This window comes from Macaca thibetana, chromosome 7, assembly GCF_024542745.1.
Source record: "Macaca thibetana thibetana isolate TM-01 chromosome 7, ASM2454274v1, whole genome shotgun sequence".
Classification (NCBI taxonomy): domain Eukaryota; kingdom Metazoa; phylum Chordata; class Mammalia; order Primates; family Cercopithecidae; genus Macaca; species Macaca thibetana.
In genome coordinates this window covers 17,678,456-17,702,569 of record NC_065584.1, presented here as the reverse complement: position 1 = coordinate 17,702,569, position 24,114 = coordinate 17,678,456, and the positions used below count along the sequence as shown (strand labels likewise).

Genomic DNA, 24,114 nt, shown 5'->3' with positions numbered 1-24,114 from the left:
CCAAGGAGAGAAGAGCAGATAATGTGGCCCAGCTGGAATTTATAAAACACAATGCTAAACTCACAGTAACTGATTAAAGAGTCTTCCAAGTGAATCAAAGTATAATCCTGCCTTATGAAGAGAAAGCCATGAATTTCGTTTAGCACTCCCACTCCAGTTAAAATTATGATAAAACTCCACTCAGTAATTTTCAATATACTTGGGTTTTATAATTTATTTGGCAAATACTTTGGTCTTGTGATATAATTCCATAGGCAAGATGCATAACACATGGGTTCCTATCAGAGCAATCTGAACTGGAATGCCTTCTACAGCTTGATGGATAAAATATTGCATCAGTTTCCTTTCGCATATTTTTTCAAATGAAATCTCAAGTATAACAATCCAAACCAAACCACTTCGTAGGAACAGGGAAAAGCCATATAACCATGCAGCCAGTGCATCAAGAATGCTCTTAGGGTAGGGTGAATAGGCCTTGCTTCCTGGTGTTTATGCTAGGCAATGGAGGGATACAAAAGCATGCTTCCTACCTTCAGGGTCTTTACACTGTTGAAAGACGTGAGAAAGGAATATACCAGTGATTAAGAGCACAAGCTGGAAAGGCAGCCTCCTTGGGTTTGAACCTTGGTTCCATCAGCCACCAGCTGGTGGCCTTGAGCAAGTTCTTAGAACACTCTGAGCTTTTTCTTCATGTGTAAAATGGGGGCAGACAGAGCCCAACCCAAGTGGTTCATGTGAGGATTTGCTCAGCACAGTGCCTGGCACATGGAAAACACTCAGTAAATATTAGTTGCCAGTGGTGTTGTGGTTACTACTATTAGATATGTCAATATGGCAAGTGTTATAGGAGTTCTACAGAAGAGGAAAGATACTTTGTGGGCTGGAGTGATAAAGAAAGGCTACATAGGGCCGGGTGCAGTGGCTCATGCCTGGGATGGGCGGGCGGATCACTTGAGGCCAGGAGTTGAGACCAGCCTGGTCAACATGGTGAAACCCCATCTCTACTATAAATACAAAAATTAGCTGGGCATAGTGGCGGGCACCTGTAATCCCAGCTACTTGGGAGGCTGAGGCAGGAGAATCACTTGAACCTGGGAGGCAGAGGTTGCAATGAGCCGAGATCGTGCCACTGAACTCCAGTCTAGGTGACAAAGTGAGACTCTGTCTAAAAAAAAAAAGAAAGGAAGAAAGACTACATAGAAGAATGTTCAGCTAAGGAATGGATACCATTCAGATATGTGGATGGGGAAATGAGAGAAGAGGAAAGAGAGCAGTGAACCTGCCATGAACAAAAATGCTAGGAGAGAAATGAGACAGTATATGGCAAGAAGACCAGAGTGATGGAGTAGGATGAAATACTGGGGGACATGCAAAAAAGGCACAGCTGTTTCTGTCTATAGGGCCTTGTATGTTTCTGTCTATAGGGGCCTTGCATGTCAGGCTAAGGAATCTAGACATTATCTGGTAGGGAATAAAAAACTATTGAAGTTAGGAAGTAACATAAATAGAAATGATAATTTACTCGAATTATCCAAAATTTAAGTAGGGTAGGCCAATGATTTTCAAACTTTAATGTGCATATGAATTACCTAGGAATATTAAAGTAAATATGTCTGACTCAGTACCTTTGGAGTGGGTCCTAAGATTAGGCATCGCTAATAAGCTCCCTGATGCTGATGCCACTGGTCTTTGGAGAACTCTTTGAATGTCAAGGATGCATCTATTCAAGGTAGCCTGATGGAGGAGAATGATGGGGTAGGAGGTAGGTGGACAAGATGGCCAGACATAAGGCAGCAAACTCATAGGTTGCTGTCATCGATAAAAATGTAGTACTGGAAATCTTCGGTCTTGATTTTAGTCTATATATAAGGTGGACAATCAAAACTTTGATGTAATTCTTAATTCCTGGCCTACTTTGTCATGGCATTTTAAAACAATGTTAAGCATCTCATAAAATATGTATTTTATTAAATACAGATTTCTCTTATTTTATAAATATGAAATTCAATATTTTCAAAAATTCCACCTAGAAGTTAGCTATCTACTACAAAAGAAAAACACGAGAAATTGATTCCTTTTTCTATAAAGGAAATGGCATGAATACATTCATGATGTGTGGCTATTAATAACTTCAAGGATGACTGAAAGGGTTAGCAACATTTGGTCATAGAAAGAAACCATGGCAGCAGTTTCCTATGTGACAGCTGAATTAAAAGAAAAATAGCCCTCATGCTATTACAGCAAGAACAGCATATTCAGCCATATATGTAGATGAGGAATTGGATACATTGGCCACAACACTTTCTATAGTGACATCCCAAAAACTAAACCCAGGGTTGGGTAGCTGTCAAACCCAGTAATTTCCTCTTGAGAACAGTCTTTGTCACACTGACAGACCACATCTATATTCATGCTGTGGTAGATTCTGAATAATATCTGTGATACGCAGAGAAAATAAAGGAGACGGCCATGCTATTCTCCATGATAGATGATGCCACCAGTGAATTTCAGAGTTGGAGAAGCCTGCCAGATCCTATAACACAACACCCTTTTTTTTCAGATGAGAGTGCAGTCCAGAAAGGTTCACTGATTTGTGGAAAAATGGGTCAGAGGCAGAGCTGGGCCTGGAACTCATCCTGGGGTTTGACTGGACTCCTGACCTTAACATGGTGCCAGTGTGGTATTTAAAGAGTAAAACAAATAATAGTAATAAAAAGCCTGTTTTGTTTTTTTTTTCCAATGAAATAAGCCAATCATTTACATAAGATGAAGTCATCTATTGAAGACCTACAAAACTGTGCTAGGAGCGTGGGGAGTGTGATCATGAATACCCTACTATGCCTTCTCACGTTTAGCTCCCATTCTGACACTGGAAATAACACATGGGTACAAATAACTATGAAAAAGCATGAAGAAGAAAGATATTTACGAAAGATTAGGAGTTTAAAGCAGAAGGTGAAGACAATTTCCTTTTTGGAAAGGTGTCTTTCCAAAAGGTGGCAGGGTAGGGCCAGCTTTCGAGATAAGAAATATCTTAATAGCTGGGCCTTGAAGGATGAATAGAATTTGTATCCGGATGGGTTTAACATAAGAGAGGACTTCAAAATCCTAAATGTGAAGAGACTAAATATCCCTTCCAATCTAATAATATATTCTTCATAAGTTAGCTTAACTGAAGAAACGAAAATAACATATTTGAAACATATTGTTACATATTTGAAAATCTATATAACAAAGTCATCTTCTCTACTTGCTTCCTGGTCCAGTTTTTGAGTTTCAATTCCTCCATTTCTAAAGTTCATACTGGTAAAAAAGACAATCAAAACCAATTAAGAACCCTCCGAAAAATTGGTATTTTCTTAAAATGACTAGAATATAATTATTTCTATAGCTGAATTTTTAAAGTACAGTTTTATTTAATATATCACATGTGAAAGTGCCTAGAAGTCCCTCAGAGAGGAAATTCTGAGGTCAGCTTGAAAAGCTAACACACATTCATACTCCCCATCCTGTAAGCATGTGCAAGAGGACAATAAGAAAAGGGAATCTCTGACAATATAATTTTGAAACAAAACCACTGAAATAAAAACTAAAGCATTTCCATTGCAGAGAAGACACAAAATTTCATGAAATAAAAATTGGGACCTCAAGAAGTCTACTTCTTTGGTCATGCCACTCACACAGAAGGTATAGCGGATGACTGTTATCTATGTATGGCTACAAAGAGTGAAATATGATTCCTAGGTGTTTTTTGGATTTTTCTATACCCGGAAGCAGGCAGATACTCAAAGACCAATAGTCACAGTCACTAAATTAGGTGCTCATTTTAATTGTGATCTTATTGAAGTTGCATGATTATATACAGAATCATTCTGAGGCACAAAATAATGACTGGGAAATCTTCTCTCGTTAGAGATAGACCAGGAAAATGATACTCAACAAGTCGGCTGCTGGCAGAAAGGAATTATAGGAAGCTAAAAACTATAGTGAGAAATAACATTTCAAACATTTCAAAAGAGATGCAAATGACTTGAAAAAATAAATGCTCTCCGAAATGACTTTCCTTTAGGCCCTCAGCTCTCTAAGACTCTTCCAATCAGCGTAACAGAAGAGCCTATTAGTTTGTTTTACCCAAGGTGGTGACAGTCCTTACCTCTATAATGGCTGTGATATAACATCTATATAATTTTTCTGCCAAGAGAATATCCATCACTCCCTTTTACAATTGCATTCCTAAGCCCTAGCCCCTACAAATACTCTGATTTTGAAAATATCTTATTCAACAAGCAATGACATTCTTATTTGCACCCAATTTCTAATATTCAAAAAAGGAGAGTTAGATGTCCTATATCCTTTGACCTTCCCTTGCATAATGTGAAGAAAGGGATTCTTACACCAAAAATATCAGGATATAACTTTAAATGTCTCCAGTCATGACGGGAGCATTTGGTGCCTCGATATTTCCACTTTACATCAGTATGTGGCAATACGCCTGTGCACTCAGGATCTTGGACGCTGGGTCAGGGCATGGACCTTATGCACATGCACATTTCATCCCACGACTGGGAAGCAAAAGCAGCTTCCCAGAGCTTTTTGCCAACTGACAGGTGGTGGGAATATACAAATAGCAGTGCTTACAATGAGATGGAGAAGGTTCCTAGGCATGGAGAAGTAAACATATCCATGCAGAGAAAAATGCCAGCCAGAAATACCACAGGGTGTTGATGGTGGGCAAAGTCAAGAAAGAATATTAAGCCAGCTTCCTGATGACAGCCGAAGCTAAATCATGAACCAAAAATGCCTCCAAAATAAAGCAAAAAGAGACCACCAGAGATTAATTCATGAAAATCACACGTAGACAGAGAAAAATAGAAAGCAAAGCCACATGTGGCTATGAAGCTCCTGACTGCATTTTAAAGTACTCTTTCCTAGTTTATGAGAAATAAATTAAACCACAAAGATAATAGAATTTTACTGTCACTGGGCATTTGGAATAAGTGGCAATGGACCAATGATTATTTATTAACTGCAATACATAAAGCAACATGCCAAGGGCAGTGGCGATTACAGATATAAGTCCATAAACTCAAAGAACTTGTACTAACGTATGGGGATAATCATATACACGGTGTTTTCATTTATCAAGTAGGTGAATGAAAAAATACATAACAGTAAATACTATCAACGTTTAGGGAAAGAAGACCATACAATGTAGAGAAAGAAAGGCTTTATTGAGGAGGACCTTTAAAGATGGTTTAAATCTGGACAGGTAAGAGTAGGGAAAGGCACTGCTAGGCAAGCGAAACAGAATGAAGTATAAATGCACATCACATAATCAAAGGAACAAGTACCATGCCAAGGGAAACACAGGAATTTGGGACTGATGAAAGATGAGTTTGGAAAGGGGACCAGATGTTGGAAAGCCAGGTTAAAGAGTTTAACTTTACCCCTTACAGTCACTGAAGATTTCTGAACATTGAAAACAAGAGATAGTGCTACAAAATTTCCCACAAGTTTTATTAGCGTTAAAGAGGAAAGACATTTCTTACTTAACTTTTAATTGCTCAAAACAGCCTATTATCTAACATTAACTCTATAGTACAAACAGCACTATAGTACAAACAGCTCTTATATCTCTTGATCTTCTGCCATTTTTAGTGGGTAGAAATTCTGACTAATAATGAAACATCATCTTTGATATAGTACACAAATACACAAATTGTGACTACTAGTTCTAAGAGGAAAGCAAAGTTATGGTATTTTTTTTTTTTTGAGACGAAGTCTTGCTCTGTCACCCAGGCTGGAGTGCAATGCCGCAGTCTAGGCTCACTGCAACCTCCGACTCCCAGGTTCAAGTGATACTCCTGCCTCAGCCTCCCAGGTAGCTGGGACTACAGGCACGTGCGACCACACCCAGCTAACTTTTGTATTTTCAGTAGAGACGAGTTTTTTTTGAGACAGAGTCTTGCTCCATCGCCCAGGCTGGAGTACAGTGGCATGATCTTGACTCACTGCAACCTCTACCTCCAAAGTTCAAGCAATTCTTGTGCCTCAGCCTCCTGAGTAGCTGGGATTACAGGTGTGCAACACCATGCCAGGCTAATTTTTTTTTTTTTTAGTAGAGACAGGGTTTCACAACGTTGGCCAGGCTGGTCTCAAGCAATCTGCCCATCTCGGCCTCCCAAAGTGTTGGATTACAGGCATGAGCCACCACACCCACCCGAAAGTTTTAAGTTTCAAACACTGAAAAAAGTCTCAAATTTTGAAATCCAAGTATTAAAGATTTTATGATATCTTTAGACATAACAAATGAGTACCAATTTTGAATTTTTTATATGAGATATCCCTTGGTTTATGAAAGTAATTTGTTCCTCACAACTTTTCTCTTGGTAGAAAACTTGCTTTCAATAATTTATGTGGAAAAAGTTATAATTATCTTCCCCCAAGCAATCACTCATTTAAAAATAAAATCTGAAAAATCACTGTTTCCCCTAATAAAACAAATGCCTCTATAAAACAAGAGCTGAACGTTGATACGGGAGATACTACAAAATAACAAGATACAGCAAAACAACAAAAGGATATGAGACATCAGCTGATACGCTCAAGAAAGAAATGTAAGAGAAAAGTAAAACCAAAACAGAAAAAGAAAAATGCCAAATTGGATGCAATATGAAGGAGAATAGATATTGTTGAAAATACACTAAGTGACATGGTAATATATTAAGAGCAAAGCAAGCAATAAAATAAAAATTAGCAAAAAACTTAAAAGGACTTCCAATATAAGCATAACCAATGTTCTCAAAGAAAAAGAATGTGACTCAAAAATGTTAGCATTCAATCCATTACATATTTTTATTCAAATACAGTGACCCAGATAAGCATTTTTGAACATGAAAGACAGTGGGGAATATAATTCCTATGACCCCTACTTGAGGATAAACTTCAGTTAAGCAGAAACCATAGCAAAAGGCCTGGAGGTGAGCTTTGAATTCATTCAACTGTAGAGCTACGACTAAATCAAAACAGGAGATTATGATTGCACAACAAAATGTGAATGTTATGAACCCTAATAATATGTTTTCTAAAAAACCACATTGCTTTCATTAATGATTAAATCACTAAAGTAAACATCACCAGAATACCTAGGCAACAATTCACAAACCTTACAAAATTATGTTACATTTAGTTCTCACTTTCCAAATTAATGAATGATGCACCAGTGTTTCTATTAAATTATAAAGTGAAATGATTCCTTGATGCCTATGTCCAAATCTCTTTCTTTGGATTGTTTTTGTTTGGTGGGTTGAACTGCTGTTCTTTGGTTTGTAAAATTAAAGTGTAATGCGGGCAAGTACTTTCGAAAGAGCCTACTCTTGATCTCTAGAAATTTCTTTGGGAAGAATCTGGCAGTCACTGAATTGAAGACTATAAAAACTTCTTCAGTCATTCAAGCCACAGAGGACCCCGGCCTAATTAGAATTCTCCCTCTCTAGCTGCCTTCTTCTAGTGCTTTTCAGAGATCAGCTTTTTTTCTGGACCTGTGTAGTGAATTGTGGACCTGGGTAACGAAACCCATACATGCTGGTTAATTAAGTGAAAAGCTACTCAAGCATCTCAAAAAGTGAACGTCTAACCTTGGAAACATTAAATAATTTTGCATCGCTAACAGCCTCAGCAGTTGCTTTTTTTTATTATTGAAAATTGTTTGCATGACTGAAATAAGGATATGTGTGATATGTTAGACATCTCTGTTTCTTTGGCCTACTTCAATTTACACAAACAGGAAATATTTTTCGAGTTCACAACTTCCTTTAATACGTGTTATTCTTTTTTTTTTTTTTGAGACGGAGTCTCGCTCTTGTTGCCCAGGCTGAAGTGCAGTGACGTGATCTCGGCTCACTGCAACCTCCACCTCCTGGGTTCAAGCGATTCTACTGCCTCAGCCTCCTGAGTAGCTGGAATTACAGATGCCCACCACCACACGCGGCTAATTCTTGTACTTTTTAGTACAGATGGAGTTTCGCCATGTTGGCCAGGCTGGTCTCGAACTCCTGACCTCAGGTGATCTGCCCGCCTCGGCCTCCCAAAGTGCTGGGATTACAGGCACGAGCCACCGTGCCTGATCGTGTTATTCATTATTTAGTCTAATTTTGGGATTGTGATATTATAAAAATACAATTGAGAGTTTAAAAAGCCCATATTCAATCAACAAAGTATCTTCTTTGGCTGTATGTTGCAGTTTCCAAACTGTTTTGGTCTCACAACCCTAGGAAGTACAAGATTTGTGGGCATATATTCCACAACATGAATATACTTATTTATAGAGGAGCACATGTGTTATTATATTAATATACTATGTACATGGTTAAAGTATAGAAATTTCTAAAGAATTAAAGATAAAAATATTTTATTCATTAATGGAAAATAACTTTCTGATGTCACTAGAAATTATTAATAATACTTAACTAGAACAATGTACATTAATATACTTTATTATTTCTGAAAATCTTGGCTTAATATTTTGTAAGTGAGCAATTTAAAATTCAATTTGTTTTGATACTTGGTTTTAATGGATAGTACAGGTAACTCATGAAAATACATAGATCAAAATGGGAAAAGGTCATCATGCCACTGACTCCATCCTCTGATAATGTAAAGGTTTAGGAATTTGAAAATTTGTTGTATTTTCTAAAATTATTATTTTGTTGTTAACGCCAACTAAAATTCAGCTGGTAAATGTCCATCTTTCCTGATATCTTGCTATTGAATTATATATATAATTATATATGTTAATCATATATAATCATATATACAATTATTAATATATAGTTATATATTTATGTATAATTATATATAACAAATTATATACAATTATATCAATTATATAATTATATATTGCATATATATTAAATGCAATTAAATAGTTATAGATTATATATAATTAAATAATTATATATTACATATTATATATACTTAAATATCTATAATCAATTATATATTACATATATACAATTATATACATTAATATATATAATTCCAATCATAATTATATATTACATATATAATTCAATATATATAATTTTATATATAATTCAATAGCTTTAATACATTTTCAAGATATACTGTAACCCATGGAAAGATGGACAAATACATATATATATATGTATATACACATTTTTTTTTAAGAGATAGGGTCTTGCTCTGTTGCCCAGGCTGGGGTGTAGTGGTGCAACCATGGCTCACTGCAGCCTCAAACTTCTGGGCTCAAGAGATCTTCCCATCTCAGCCTCCCAAGTAGCTAGTAGCTAGGACTACAGGTATATGCCAACACACCTGGCTAATTTTTGTATTTTGTGTAGAGATTGGGTCTATGTTGCCCAGGCTGGTCTTGAACTCTTGGCCTCAAGTAATCCTCCTGCTTTGGCCTCCTAAAGTGCTAGGATTGAACCACCACACCAGGCCAAATTTCTGTTTTTAATAATTGTGTGCTAAAATCACCAACTTTGTAGATTTTTTTTTTTTTTTTGAGACGGAGTCTCACTCTGTCACCCAGGCTGGAGTGCAGTGGTGTGATCTCAGCTCACTGCAACCTCCACATCCCAGGTTCAAGTGATTCTCCTGCCTCAGCTTCCCGAGTAGCTGGGACTACAGCACGTGCTACCATACCCAGCTAATTTTTGTCTTTTTAGTACAGATGGGGTTTCGCCATGTTGGCCAGGCTGGTCTCGAATTCCTGACCTCAAGTGATCCACCCACCTTGGCCTCCCAAAGTGCGGGGATTACAGGTATGAGCCACCATGCCTGGCCAGGACATTCCATTTTAAACATACCAAACATGAAGATATGAATTTTAATAGGTGACATACATTATGTTTTAAAATAAAGTAACATTTTGAAACATCTATTTCAAAAATGTTCTCCCTATAGCACAGCTTTTCTTCTAAGAAGGTGTTATTTTCTCATTCATCATTAAAACATTGCCTGAATGGCTACATTTAAATATATTTTTCAAAAATCTATATAAGGTAGTATCTACTAAAACCATTTAACACAAAAAGTTCATCAAATTTGGACAACTTGTCTTTTTGTAAAAAGAAAATGAGTATCAATTTTTAGTTCCTTTGTTAAAAACAACTTTTGTATGGTAGAAGTATACTGATATTCATTACCTATCTCATCACAAAATACAAAGATGCTACATTTTAAAGGATTTGCTTTTACAAAATCAACTAAGTAATATTTTCCTATAAGCATTTTGTATGCATCTGGCTTTAACTTCTTTGCTCTTCTTCAATAGCTTGCTTAGTAGCTTGCTTGTCAACGATACAGCAAATGAATTTCATATATGTCACTGTTAATGATAATGACTGCAAATCTTCATTCAAATAACTTATTTAATAATTTCTATTGAGAAGGGCTGGCTCTGGTCGTATTTCATTAAGTTACTTTTATCCCAAATGGGAACATCTGCGAGATGTCCCCCAATATCCATTCTCTCTCCCTCTTCCTTGGTATCAAAACCTCTATTCATGGGCACATCATTGCCCAGAGCAAAGACTACCTTTTCCAAAACTCTTCCCCCTTGCAGCTGTGCATGACCTTGGAACTAAGTTTTGGTCACTGGGTTGTAAGTGGAAAAAATATATGTCCTGAAAAGGAGTGTATACCTTCTGCTTTCTTTTTCTCCTAACCAGCTGGAATTCAGATTTGACTGCTGAAACTTAAGCAACCATCTTGGAGCAAGAGGGAGAAGCCAGGTGTTGATACAGCCAGAGCAACAAGAAAACGGGCAATCTGGATCCTTCCCGACTGTATGGTCAACATTCATCCCTGGTTTGCCAATGTTTATATGACAGAGAAATGAATTTCTGTATTTTCTGAGTTTCCGTTCTTTTGGGTTTTCTGGCTCTCATTAGTGTGCTGAACGCTAATGAATACACCTGTTAACAGGGTTGATGAAGAGCTCATGCTGGGAGTCAGAGAAGAGAGAGCTCTGCTGTGTTCTCACATCAGCATGTGTTTGCACTATTAATATTACCTTCAATCTGCAGTTTCCTAACAGAAACTGCTTTTAAGCCACTTGTCCATTTTGTCAGGATTCGTTCATAAGAACCACATAATATAATCTTTAAATCCGCTTTATCAGGTATGTGTGAACAGCAACATGTGTCAGTGGCTTTGAAAGCAAGGGAATGAGGGGGCTACCATCAGGCAACTCCAACCGTTCTCTCCAGACAACTCAAGAATCACATGTAACCTGTGTTCATCTGAAATGCAGACCATGTGAGGACACCAGCGTCCATGCTAAATATTACTAAAGCTTCATTTTCCCTTGGGTCACACGTAAGTATCTGAAGAAGTTATTCTTTCTTCCTATTCCTCTCCTGCCGCTACTCATAAATGCTTGTATGCACCTGCCTGGTGTGTAAGCGCTCCCCCGACTTTACAGTCCACTGTCACGGGTGTGGAAGGACCCATAGTTAACTATAGATTTCCCTCCTGGATCATGACACTATGCTGCAAGAGACAAATGTTCCTGACTGAAAAATCAGAATAAATAAGTGCTTTCCATAAAATCAAAAACATGTAAAAGCAAATGGTAAATCAAAAGAGGATGGTGTACAGAAGGATTTTGATGCCTCACCTGAATACTTCAAGAACAGTCCTTTCTGGTAACTTGGGAGCCACCTGCCTAAATGCTTTTTTGAAATCTTCCAAAGTTAAAAATCCACGATCTATTTGAAAACAATAAAAAATATTCACTTACTTTGATAAGACCTATCAACTGTTACTTCAGCCATAACATTTGTGAAAAACTTACTTTAACATATTACTAGGAGAAAAGCAATAGTTTATGGTTGGTTTCACATATAAGGTAATCTGAGATAGTCTCATTGGAATAATTTGAGATTCTAATAATACTTTCCTTCAGTGCAGTCCCAGCTGATCTTGAAGGTCACTTCTGGCCCTATCATTTTGCCGATTCTCTCAGTCCCCGGGATAGCACTATACGGAGACATGCACTGTAACAGTGGTGTTAGACTTTGAGTCTTTGTGAGTTACCAAAACAAGGCAGTCTTCAAAATTCATGTCTTTTCCTTTGCTTGGTATTAGAATCATGAAATATTAATATTTAGAAGGAAACCATAACAGCAGTCAAGACATTGAACCTGGACGCCATGAGTCTTTTCACTCTGTGTATGATCTGTGGGGCCTAGGGGGTCTACAGCCACCCACCCCTCTCAGCCACACCCTATGTGGGAAAACAATTCCATCAATCATATGTAGGTCAGACCAAGAGTTGATGAAGAAGTCACACAGTCTCCCACACCTCCATAGGTGGCTCATGGCCTATATCCCCCATGGCCAGTCCTTTTGCGGTCCCCATGACAATCAAGGTACAATATATTAACACAACCATATAACTGTAAATACCACTTCATCCGCGGTAAATGTCAAGAATTTAAAATCACGATGGAGAAAAAAATGTGCACCAATACCTAAGGTAACATCTAACGAATACAGTAATATAATCTTCCAAGTATATTATATATTTGATTTACTGGGTATATAATCCTATGCTCAATCCCTTAATAGCAATTTTTTTTTTTTACATCAAAACACGTTAGAGACACTTACAGTATGTGTCAAAGGCTGTGAAGATGTGTCTTACTTCATTCCGATACCGTTGAGCTTCCTTCTTTTTCCTGACAATATTTAAAAACCCCTCGAGTAATATACCTGAAAGTTGGGGAAAGAACAATTTGTCAAAGGTTACTGTCTTTCTCTTTAAGAAAAAATTAAACAGAAATGAACAGTAATAAATATCACAAATTATCTAATTTTATCTTAATTGTGGTATTTACTCAAGATCTGTAAAGTTTCCTGAAGACCAAAAAAGGCATTTTGCTAAATGCTAACATTTAACAGACCCAACACTAGAAATCAATAGTGAAAATGCAAGACACTTTTAGGGTTCACTGAGCTTTTTCCAGGGGTAAAGAAATGGTGACCTTGAAAAAAGTGTAACACTCTTCCCTGCAACAGATCTAATAAGCAGGAAACTACTTATTAAACAAGGTCTCATAATTTTTCTTTCCTTATGCTTCTTTGATCCCTTTTTTCCTAGCCAGATGTCACTATGGCAGGTTTTTTTCCAACTGGGAGATCGGGTCAGAGAAGTAGTTTCTTAAAAGTCAATACCAATTGCACACCACAGATAAAGGTGGAGAGAATATTACATAAACAATAGAGCTGGCACCATCCCCAGCCCTGGATACACCCCACAACGTGTGGAGCAGCCTCAGGCTCAGCTTCCTGCCACTCTCATAATAAAAGAGCCCAGCATGATAAAATGAGATTGGATACTGTGCTTACAATGTCTATTAAAATGAATTCTAATGTGATCTTTGTAGTAGGTTTAAAGAGCAAAGCCAAGAATTTAAACATTTTAGTGAACTGAGCTCTACATATATAAAAAGAGTGGTTCATTTTTATAACTCAAAATTTCCATAAAATAACATTATCACTCTGTTTTAAAAATAGCCTCTAATCATACAATAACCACATGCACATTTTTTTCTTTTAGTGAGGTAATACTAAGCTGTATACCTTTTGTAAAATAGTTCCAATCATTTTAAAAAATGTAGAAATGATTTTCTTAATTTCCTACATCTTTATTTATATTTAAAGATTTAAAACGGAAAAAAAATGTCTTTCTGTTCTTCAATGATTCCTTTATAACATTTTAGGACCTACTGTGGTCCAGGCACTGTATTAAGCTTTGGAAATAGAGGGAAAAAGAGAATATACGTGATTCTAGTCCCAAGGGAGCTACTCATCTGGTGGGGAAGGCAGTCAATTTTTCAAACACACACCTCAATGCAAACTCTGGCATGGGCAATGAGGGGAAAGACAGGAGGTTGTGAAAAAGATTCCCAGGAATCCTCATGTAGAGTAGACTCTGGTGAAGGAGAGATCCCTTCAGGGAGGAGATATTTAAGCCAAGACCTAAACCATGAGACAATACCAATGACCTAGTATTGGGAGGAAGAGCATTGCTGGCAGTAGGAACAGCCTGTGCCGAGGCCGTCGGGTGGCAAGGTGGGAAAATGAAAACAGGCTGCTGTGGTTAGAACAAAGTGAGCCAGAGAGAAGTGATACAAGATGAGGTTGGGGAGAGCAGCAGGGGCCAGAACTCACAGACTCTTGTGGACCACAGTAAATAATTTGGGTTTTATTTAAGCTGCAATAGGAAGTCAACAGAAGGTTTGAATTGGGAAGTTATATGATGTGTTTTGAAATATCTTTCTGGCCATTATCTTGATAAAGGGACTGAGGTGGGGGAGCAAAAATGTAGAAAGAGAGACCAGTTAGGAGCCTACTGGCAAGAGATGTGGTTGCCAGGGTTGCTGGCAGTGGGGATGAGAGGAGTGGAAGGTTTCCAGATATATTTTAGAATCTAAATAACATAGCTTGATGAAGAACTAGATGTGGCGGGTGATAAAGAAGGAGACGTCAAGAATATCCCATAGATTGTGGCTTGAAGAGCTACTTAAAGAGAGGAGAATGTCTGGGAGAAGAGCAAAATTGGGGCAAGATGAGGAGTTGCCATTCAGCTGTGTGAAGTGTTTAGCGCTCTGGAGACAACCAAGAGGAGAAGTTCAGGAGGTGGCCGGCTGTCTTCTAGGCAACAGGGCATATCTCCCTCACATACCAGAGTGCCTGGCAGGTGCTCAATCGTATGTACTATAGCAAATTAGCATATGTAGCATTTTTTTTCTGTAGTTGTGGGGATACATATTGATGCAGCTCCATTCTTATCTAATCACCCCTGTGACAGAGACCATATGCCAAATTGCTAGCTGAGGTTAAAATTGAAGTCTAGCCATGCCATGTGCCCATCAGGTCATATCCATAACTTTAGCTTCAAAAACACCAAAATCTAGTCAATTAAGTAGCATCTAGAGTAGCTGAAATTCTTGAATAATGTATTTACTGATAATGGCATGTCCTTGGAGACCCTTCAGAAACGTACCCCAGTCTACCTCTCAAGACTTCCTAGTCAACTTCCTGGTGCTTCCCCAAGCCAAGAGGCCCTTTCACACTCCACACCTTTGCATGTATAAAACACACTGCCTGGAATAATGCACTTTCTCCTTGTTTCTCCTAGGGAATGTTTACATCTCCTTCCAGATGCAACCCAGGCCTCATCTCCTATTTGAATGTGTCTCTGATTTCTCTCAGCTGAGTCCTCTTTCTGTGACCCAACAGCGCTCTGTTCATCATGCAATCATAAAAGTGATTAGGATCTATGGTAATTATTTGGCCACATGTCTGCCTGAGACCTGCTGAGGGAAAGCAGTGTATAGTGTTCAAAATTTTATCCCACGTTTAACATAATGCCTAGCAGACAGTAGGCATTCATTACATGTTTGCTGAGTAAGTAACGTTCAATGAATAATAAACAAGAAGATGTTGTTTAGAGTTTTAGCAAAAAGCATTAAAATGTGTGTGGGTTTTTTTTTTTTTTCCTAGAGACATGGTCTCGCTCCGTTGCCCAGGCTGGAGTGCAGAGGCTAGTCACAGGCATGGCCACAGCGCACTGCAGCCTCAAAATCCTAGCCTCAAGTTATCCTCCACTTCAGTCTCCCCAGTAGCTGGAACTAAAGGCATATGCCACCATGCCAGGCTTAAAATGTGTGTTTTAGACCAGGTGTGGTGGCTCATGCCTATAATCCCAACACTTTGGGAGGCAAAGGTGGGCAGAGAGGTTGAGGTCAGGAGTTCCAGACCAGCATGGCCAACATGGCAAATCTGTCTCTACTAAAAATACAAAAATTAGCCAGGTGCGGTGGCTCACACCTGTAATCCCAGTAATTTGGGAGGCTGAGGCAGGCAAATCACCTGAGGTCAGGAGTTTGAGACCAGCCTGGCCAACATGGCAAAACCTGCCTCTACTAAAAATACAAAAATTAGCCAGGTGTGGCGGCATGCACCTGTAATCCCAGCTACTCGGAGTGGGGCTGAGGCATAAGAATAGCCTGAACCCAGGAGTTGGTGGTTGCGGCGAGCCGCAATCGTGCCACTGCACTCCAGCCTGGATGACAGAGCAAGACTGTCTCAAAACAGGAAAAAAAACAAAAAACAAAAAGACCCATGTTTTAAATGATCTTATAACTTTGTAAATGAATGCCAAAAAGTAGGTCTCTTTCTATTCACATAGCCAGCAAAATAAACTGTCACTTCGGAAACTCCCATTTCTTAAAACATATGATATAGTAAAAACCAAACAAAATCCAGAGACAACTACATTCATAATATTTGCTCTTATCATTGCATTTGACTTAGAGAAGTGATAAAGGGAAAAAAGCACAATTCCATAGTTCACTGTGTAATTCATAAGGAAAAAAAAGGACCTGAGTGGTGATACCTTTTATATTACTTATTCAGATAACTCACAAGTATTTGGAGCTATGAAGTATTCAGGTCTTTATTTCACAATTTTGTAGGATAAAAACAAATGTTCTTTAGCTTTTACTAGGAGAAAATGTATGTGGATTTAAACTGTATGCTTATTACCACTTAAAAGGAAAAGCCATCCAATAACACCAATTACTCCATATGTGTAATCAATTTCTTTCACACTATTTTCCCACAAAATCATATACTTTATTTCTTAAAGTCCATATTCTAGGGGTTAAACTCATCAAGCATATATCGTGTGAACATTTCCCCTCCCTTCTATGCCCTTAATTGTCTTAGTCTTCCAAGGCAACATTTATCCAAATACAAGCCCCTTTTCTAAAAACCACAGAGGAATTTTTTTGTTCAGCTCAGCTCTCATGTTGTAGTAATATGATCACTTTCCAAAGCCAATACATAATAACATGCTATTCCTGAAGCTCCACAATGAAAACACACTAATGTAAGCTGTATACACCTAGCTCTCTAAATAGCCTAGAAATAGAGTTCCTACTACTAGCTCCACCTGCTGTCACAACATTCACACCTAAAATTACCACTTCACAAAGGCTTTCAGTAATTCTACTGACATCAGATTTCATACCCAATAAGAAATGTATTACCTGTGTCCCCTCCCACCCCGCCTCCAGAGGAAGAATATGTTCAGAAAATTCTAATTTCATATACAATGTTAAGTCTTTTGTATACACCATTTCACTACTAACAGTTACTTAAACATACTTTACTGTGGTTACAAATTACCATCACAACGTTAGGAACCACACAGGTCTCTGTGTTTATCTATGTTTATTGTTAATATGTCTGCAGAAGGTATTCAGAAATTGCCTGGGTCATTGGACTCTATCAATAGTTGGCAAACTTTATTTTTTTTTAAGCTGTAGGAAAGGTTTTTCTTTATATGAAAATGGAAAGCCTCATCTGTAGAGGAGATGAAGGCAGAACTACTTGGTTTGAAGTGGGTGGCCTTCCCATTCTTCCCTATCCAGCAGTGTCTTTTGGATGTGTCCCCAAAGAATCTAGGATTGAGGATCATGGTTTAAAGACCACTGGACCAATGATTTTTTTTTTTTTTTTTTTTTGAGACGGAGTTTCCCTCTGTCACCCAGGCTAGAGTGCAGTGGCCCAATCTCAGCTCGCTGCAAGCTCTGCCTCCCAGGTTCACGCCATTCTCCTGCCTCAGCCTCCTGAGTAGCTGGGACTACAGGCGCCTGCCACCAAGCCCACTTAATTTTTTGTATTTTTAGTAGAGATGGGGTTTTACCGTGTTAGCCAGGATGATCTCGATCTCATGACCCTGTGATCCGCCCACCTCAGCCTCCCAAAATGCTGGGATTACAGGCGTGAGGGACCAATGATCTTTACAAATCCTTCCTGACTCTGCAAGTCCATGCATTTTTTTGTGCAACTGGAAAACATCTCCTTCCATTTTATAAACAATCCTTGGCAAAATGGACTCTCTTCATGTTCTATAACATATATATACACACATATACACACATATATACATATATATATATATATTTGAGACGGAGTCTCACTCTGTTGCCAGGCTGGAGTGCAATGGTGCAGTCTCAACTCACTGCAATCTCCGCCTCCTGGGTTCAAGTGATTCTACTGCCTCAGCCTCCCAAGTAGATGGGATTACAGGTGCATGCCACCACACCTGGCTAATTTTTGTATTTTTAGTAGAGATGGGGTTTCACCATATTGGCCAGGCTGGTCTCAAACTCCTGACTTCATGATCTGTCCACCTCAGCCTCATAAAGTGCTGGGATTACAGGAATGAACCACTGTGCCCTGCCGACATGTACATATTTTTTAGTTTCCAAACTACTTAATAAATGTGATATATATATATACACACACACACACACATATATATATACAAAAAGCTATACGTAATGGAACTTTCAAGTAAAAAATTCATATAGTTTTGTTAGACTTTTTGAATATATCTTCCCCTGTGGTGAAAGATGATTACCCTCCTAAGAAACTGCTTAAAAACAAACAAGTAGAAAAAAATAACCTTTCTAGTCTCTCTCTGACATATATGTCACACATATATGTCATATGACATACGTCACATATATGACATATATATGTCAGAGAGAGACTAGAAAGGTTATTTTTTTCTACTTGTTTGTTTTTAAGCAGTTTCTTAGGAGGGTAATCATCTTTCACCACAGGGGAAGATATATTCAAAAAGTCTTAACAAAACCACATAAATTTTTTACTTGAAAGTTTCATTACGTATAGCTTTTTGTGGTTCACAGTTCTAAGCTTCAGGGTCAGTGCACACAGAGAAATCCTCTTGAAAATGAAGGAGTCTAGCATCTGGCTATCATAGTGAGCTCAAATTAGAAACTGCAATAAACCTGGGGAGAGTGAAGGAGAAAACAATAAAAATGGCAAGTTATTTGGGCTGTAAGCCTGGTCCTAGATTTAGTAGAAAGGAAGGGTTCATGTTCATTGTGCCACATATTGATTTTTCTAGGAGTTAAAAAATGCTTAAAAATTAGGGTTTAAAAGGATGAAGCAGTCTTTCAAAAGGGATAATACAAACCTTCTCTAGTTTGAGACACAAAATTCAGATTATGACTTTTAGGGGCCATGACGGTGAAGAGGTGGGGGAAGGATATAATGTGTTCACACAGAAAGACTGAAAGGATGGTAGGCGAAAGTGACTTCAAAAATAGTGAGTTGTCACCTATGATAAATGAATTCAGAGGACAATATTTTCTTCCAGTTTACTACAGAAGCGTAAGGAAATAAAGAGAAAATAATCTACCTTAATGGAAGAAATCAAGTTTTACTATATAATTGGAGGGAAAATGAGTAAAAACAGTTAGAGGCCAGGTGTGATGGCTCATGTCTGTAATCCCAGCAGTTTGGGAGTCCGAGGCCGGCAGACTACCCAAGGTCAGGAGTTAAAGACCAGCCTGGCCAACATGGTGAAACCTCGTCTCTACTAAAAATACAAAAATTAGCCAGGTGTGGTGGTGCCGCACCTGTAATCCCAGCTACTCCGAAGGCTGAGGCAGGAGAATCACATGTTCACCTCCAGATTTGAACCTGGGAGACAGAGGTTGCAGTGAGCCAAGACCGCGCCACTGCACTCCAGCCTGGGCAACAAGAGCGAAACTCCATTTCAAAAAACAAAACAACAACAACAACAAAAACAAAAAAACAAAAACCAGTTACAGTAGAATAGACAAATCTGAACCAATTAAATCTTACTTCTGTCAAACCCAGGCAGGAATTGTTACTTTTTTATTATATAAATCTCCTGCTCATAAAGCTTAAAAGGTTCCTCGGTGTTAAACAGCACAAAGTTTTAATACCTTATTCTGGACTTTAAAGCTTCATCCCTCCTTCCATGCACACCAGTTCTTAATCCTTCCCAACTCTCATCATGTCAGCTGACTCGGCTGGACACAATTCATTTATAGTTATGTACTATACTCCTTGCTGTTGCAGAGGTTAAAAAAAAAGGTAAAAATCCAAGGAGAGTGGATTCTGTTAATGGGAGGACTGCATTAACAGCATGACAGCTGATATATTTAGGTATGCAAATCTGAGATGGGAGAGGGATTTGTAAGAGAACAGGGACCTAGGAAGAAGAGATTTCAGGCACTGAGGTGGACACCACAGAAGAGCGTCTCTGAAGAACTCTACACAGAGAGCACAGCACCAGCAACAGGAGCAGGAGGCGGGGCACACAACTGGCACCTGCGCTGCATTCATTTACCACCTTTCTCCTTTGCTCCATCGCTGTTTCAAATCCCACCCATCCTTCAGCGTGTCCAGCTCCAGGCCCACACCTCCTCTAGGGGGCAGTGCTGCCCTCCTGAACTCTTAGAGGTTTTCTTGCCTGTAATAAACATCTGGCGGTAAAAGAAGTGGCAATATTTCTTTCATCTTCCCTATCACATAAGATATATACATATTTTTTGAGATGGAGTCTTGCTCTGTCACCCAGGCTGGAGTCCAGTGGCAGGATCTTGGCTCACTGCAACCTCCGCTTCCCAGGGTCAAGCAATTCTCCTGCCTCAGCCTCCCGAGTAGCTGGGATTACAGGCACCCGCCACCACGCCCAGCTAATTTTTGTATTTTTAGTAGAGACGGTGTTTCACCATGTTGGCCAGGCTGGTCTTGAACTCCTGACCTCGTGATCCACTTTCCTCGGCCTCCCAAAGTGCTGGGATTACAGGCTTGAGTCACCGCACCCAGACCACATAATTTTTTAAAAAATGTCTTTAGGTCAGTGTCTGTGTCTCCTAATTCTTCCCCATCTCTTTTTTTTTTTTTTTTTTTTTTTTTTTTTGAGACGGAGTCTCCCTCTGTCGCCCAGGCTGGAGTGCAGTGGCCGGATCTCAGCTCACTGCAAGCTCCGCCTCCCGGGTTCCCGCCATTCTCCTGCCTCAGCCTCCCGAGTAGCTGGGACCACAGGCGCCGCCACCTCGCCCGGCTAATTTTTTGTGTTTTTAGTAGAGACGGGGTTTCGCCGTGTTAGCCAGGATGGTCTCGATCTCCCGACCTTGTGATCTGCCCGTCTCGGCCTCCCAAAGTGCTGGGATTACAGGCTTGAGCCACCGCGCCCGGCCATTCTTCCCCATCTCTATAGTTTTTACCATATATTTACCATTTTCTAAATGGTAAAAATGAAACATATTTACCATTTTCTAAATGGGTAATTAAATAAACACACGGATGGGTGAATATCTGTAGGAGATCCCACAAAATGCCCCTATGATTATAATATCAAGATAAGGTCACCTTAATGTGTATGCAATTTCCTGATTATAGAAAAGAACTAGGAGGCCAATTGAAATCTGAAATCAACCAAAACCTTCATCCCTGCTATACCTTGGTCTTTGCTCCATAGAAGCCAAAATAAAAAACCATACATAATAGCAGGTGTTTTATGACAGAAACTAAGACCAGAAAAAGGATATTTAAATTTAGAAAAATAATACCTTTAATAGTCAATGTCTGGTGTAGAACAAGCCAGATAAGATATTAATAAATAAAAGCATGCAAGCCAACTGACCATTAACCTAATCATCCACAAATTATTTTTCAATTGGACCTTACACGGGATAGCAGTCACACAGTCCATAATTACTGTTATGATGAATCAATCTCTTTGATTTTTCCATCATTCAAAGTTGAGGGTTAAAAGTAAGTTCCTGGAAAGCTTTTTCAAGTATCAAAGTAGAATATGTTCATTAATTTAAAATGGCAATAGTATAAGGAAACAGAAAAGACGCTCAATCTAATCGCTTAGTGAAAACAAAATTCTGAAGTCTTTTTTTCTGGTTTTTAACCTTAGGCATATTTTACATAGATGTGAGATAATAACACAGAGACAAATGTATGAGGATTCAGTGGGACAATGCTCATTCAGTTCTTATTTATAGCTTTTAGCATAAAGAAAAGCCCTGTAAATCTTGGCTGTTGTTATTTATATAGAATGGTCTACAATTTTTCTGGAATAAAGACCATCTGAGATCTGTATACTTGGAACACACAGCCTTTGCTCTTCATAGAATTGCCCTGACATTAAACACTGGTCTACATTGAGAAAAGATGAAGCAACAACGTTACAAAATTCACTACTGCATTTATTGAACAGCTTGTCGACAGTGACATCCACTCACCAGTCTCTCCTCCATGAGACATCACAGAAGAACTATCCCAGGGCAGGAGGACTTAACGCCTCTCTAGAAAAAGCGTTTTGTTGCATGGACCTTGACTGCAGCTGTGCTTGCTCATGTTTTCCTATTTGCTCTGGATGCTAGGTAGTCCAGAACCAAATTTGAAATTAACATCTAACAACTATAGAGAACATGGTGATTTGTGTTTTGTGTATTGATTCTACTCCTGACTTTAACTCATTGATTCATAAAGTTCCTTAGGGGAATGAATACTGGCCTCAATTTTGTCACAATTAGGAATATGACCCATGGCACTATTAGAAATCAAAGGAAGGGCTTATCAATTGGTTAAGAGGGTGAGCTAGAGGTCAGATCACATTGGTCGGCTACTTACTAGCTAGTGGTGCCACTCTGGGCAAATTACTTAACCTCACTAGGCTTCTGGATTTATTTTTTTTTAATTATTAAACTTTTTAGTACTTTTTTTTTTTTTAAGAGAGATGGTCTTGCAATGTGCCAAGGCTGATCTCAAACTCCTGGGCTCAAGTGATCTTCCCACCACAGCTGGGAATACAGGTGCATACCACCATGAATGGCCAGAATTTTTTAACTTATAAAATGGGGATAATCAGCCAGGCACAGTGGCTCATGCTTGTAATTCCAGCACTTTGGGAGGCTGAGGTGGGAGGATCACTTGAGTCCGGGAGTTAGAGACCCTGACTCAAAAATAATAATTTAAAATAATAAAACATAATGAAGATACTATGGTTTGGCTGTGGGTCCCTACCCTACCCAAATCTCATCTCGAATTGTAATATCTGTCGGGGTAGGGGCCTGGTGGGAGGTGATTGAATCATGGGAGCTGATTTCCCCCTTGTTCTCACCAGATCTGGTTGTTTGAAAGTGTGTGTCAATTTCCCATTCACTCTCTCTCTCTCTCCTGCCACCATGCGAAGAAGGTCTTTGCTTCACCTTTGCCTTCTGCCTTGATTGTAAGTTTCCTGAGGCCTCCCCAGTTATGTTTCCTGTTAAGTCTATGGAACTGTGGGTCAATTAAACCTCTTTTCTTAATAAATTACTCAGTCTCAGGTAGTTCTTTAGAGCAGTGTGAAAATGGGCTAATATAGAGGATAATCATAATATCATAGTTGTATTAAATATAACAATCATTACAGATGAATGTGCTCATCACGGATCTGCACAATAACTGTTCAGGCAATGATTGCTGCAATTATCTATTATAATAATAATAAATACTGTAAAAGGATTTGCCAAGTATTTATTATTTTATTATTCCTCTGTATCATTTTGTGATTCTTCTCTGAAGCCTAGGTTCCTCATTTTAAAATAAGGACATATGACTGTTTTCCAGGTCTCTTCTAGTTGCAAGCTTATTCATTCTATACACTTGGAGAAGTTATGAAGTGCATCACAGAGAATGAGGGTTATAATGAAACCCTCTGAAAGAGGTAGCAAGACTGTAAATCAGAACTGACCTCAACTGTGATCTGCTGCTTCCTTTAACAAATGGCTTGGTTTTTTTCTCCCACTCATATATTTCCTTGTTTCAAGCAGCCACAACAGTTTTTGCTTATATTCACTTGCTTGTTAGGTTACAGGCAATTAAAAACATCATTAGCACCTTTCTGCTCCTCACCCTGGCTGCCCTCAAATTCTCCCAGCATGTACACTTCTTCCAGACATTCTACTGTTATTTCTAGTAGCTTTGACTTAATTTTTCACTCTTCTTAATTTTCACAAGGAAATCTCTATTGAAATGACCCACTTTTCAAGAGGATTAGAAGCCCTTGGGAAGCAGGGCCTGGGCATCCAGGTTTAGGTATAATCCCAAACCCAAAGTGCAGGGTGTCTAGCTTCGGGGCTCTGCCCCTTCCTGAAAGCAGCTGAATCTGACCTCACCCTGCAAGCTGGGCAGCAACTGGGCCCTGCACAAAGAATCCTGTGGATG

General features: G+C 38.8%; 2 protein-coding genes across 4 annotated transcripts in view; one reads left to right on the top strand and one right to left on the bottom strand.

The window, feature by feature from the left end:
- PSMC1 (proteasome 26S subunit, ATPase 1) overlaps positions 1 to 24,114 on the top strand; it is a 1,015,066-nt gene that overhangs the window by 667,678 nt on the left and 323,274 nt on the right. The window lies entirely within an intron of this gene.
- EFCAB11 (EF-hand calcium binding domain 11) overlaps positions 1 to 24,114 on the bottom strand; it is a 170,643-nt gene that overhangs the window by 134,783 nt on the left and 11,746 nt on the right. For all 3 annotated transcript variants that reach the window (XM_050799180.1, XM_050799179.1, XM_050799181.1), the window contains exons 4-5: positions 12,643 to 12,744; positions 11,648 to 11,738 (exon numbers count right to left, since the gene is read on the bottom strand). In XM_050799180.1, coding sequence (XP_050655137.1) covers positions 11,648 to 11,738; positions 12,643 to 12,744 — 193 coding nt within the window. The remainder of the gene's footprint in view (positions 1 to 11,647; positions 11,739 to 12,642; positions 12,745 to 24,114) is intronic.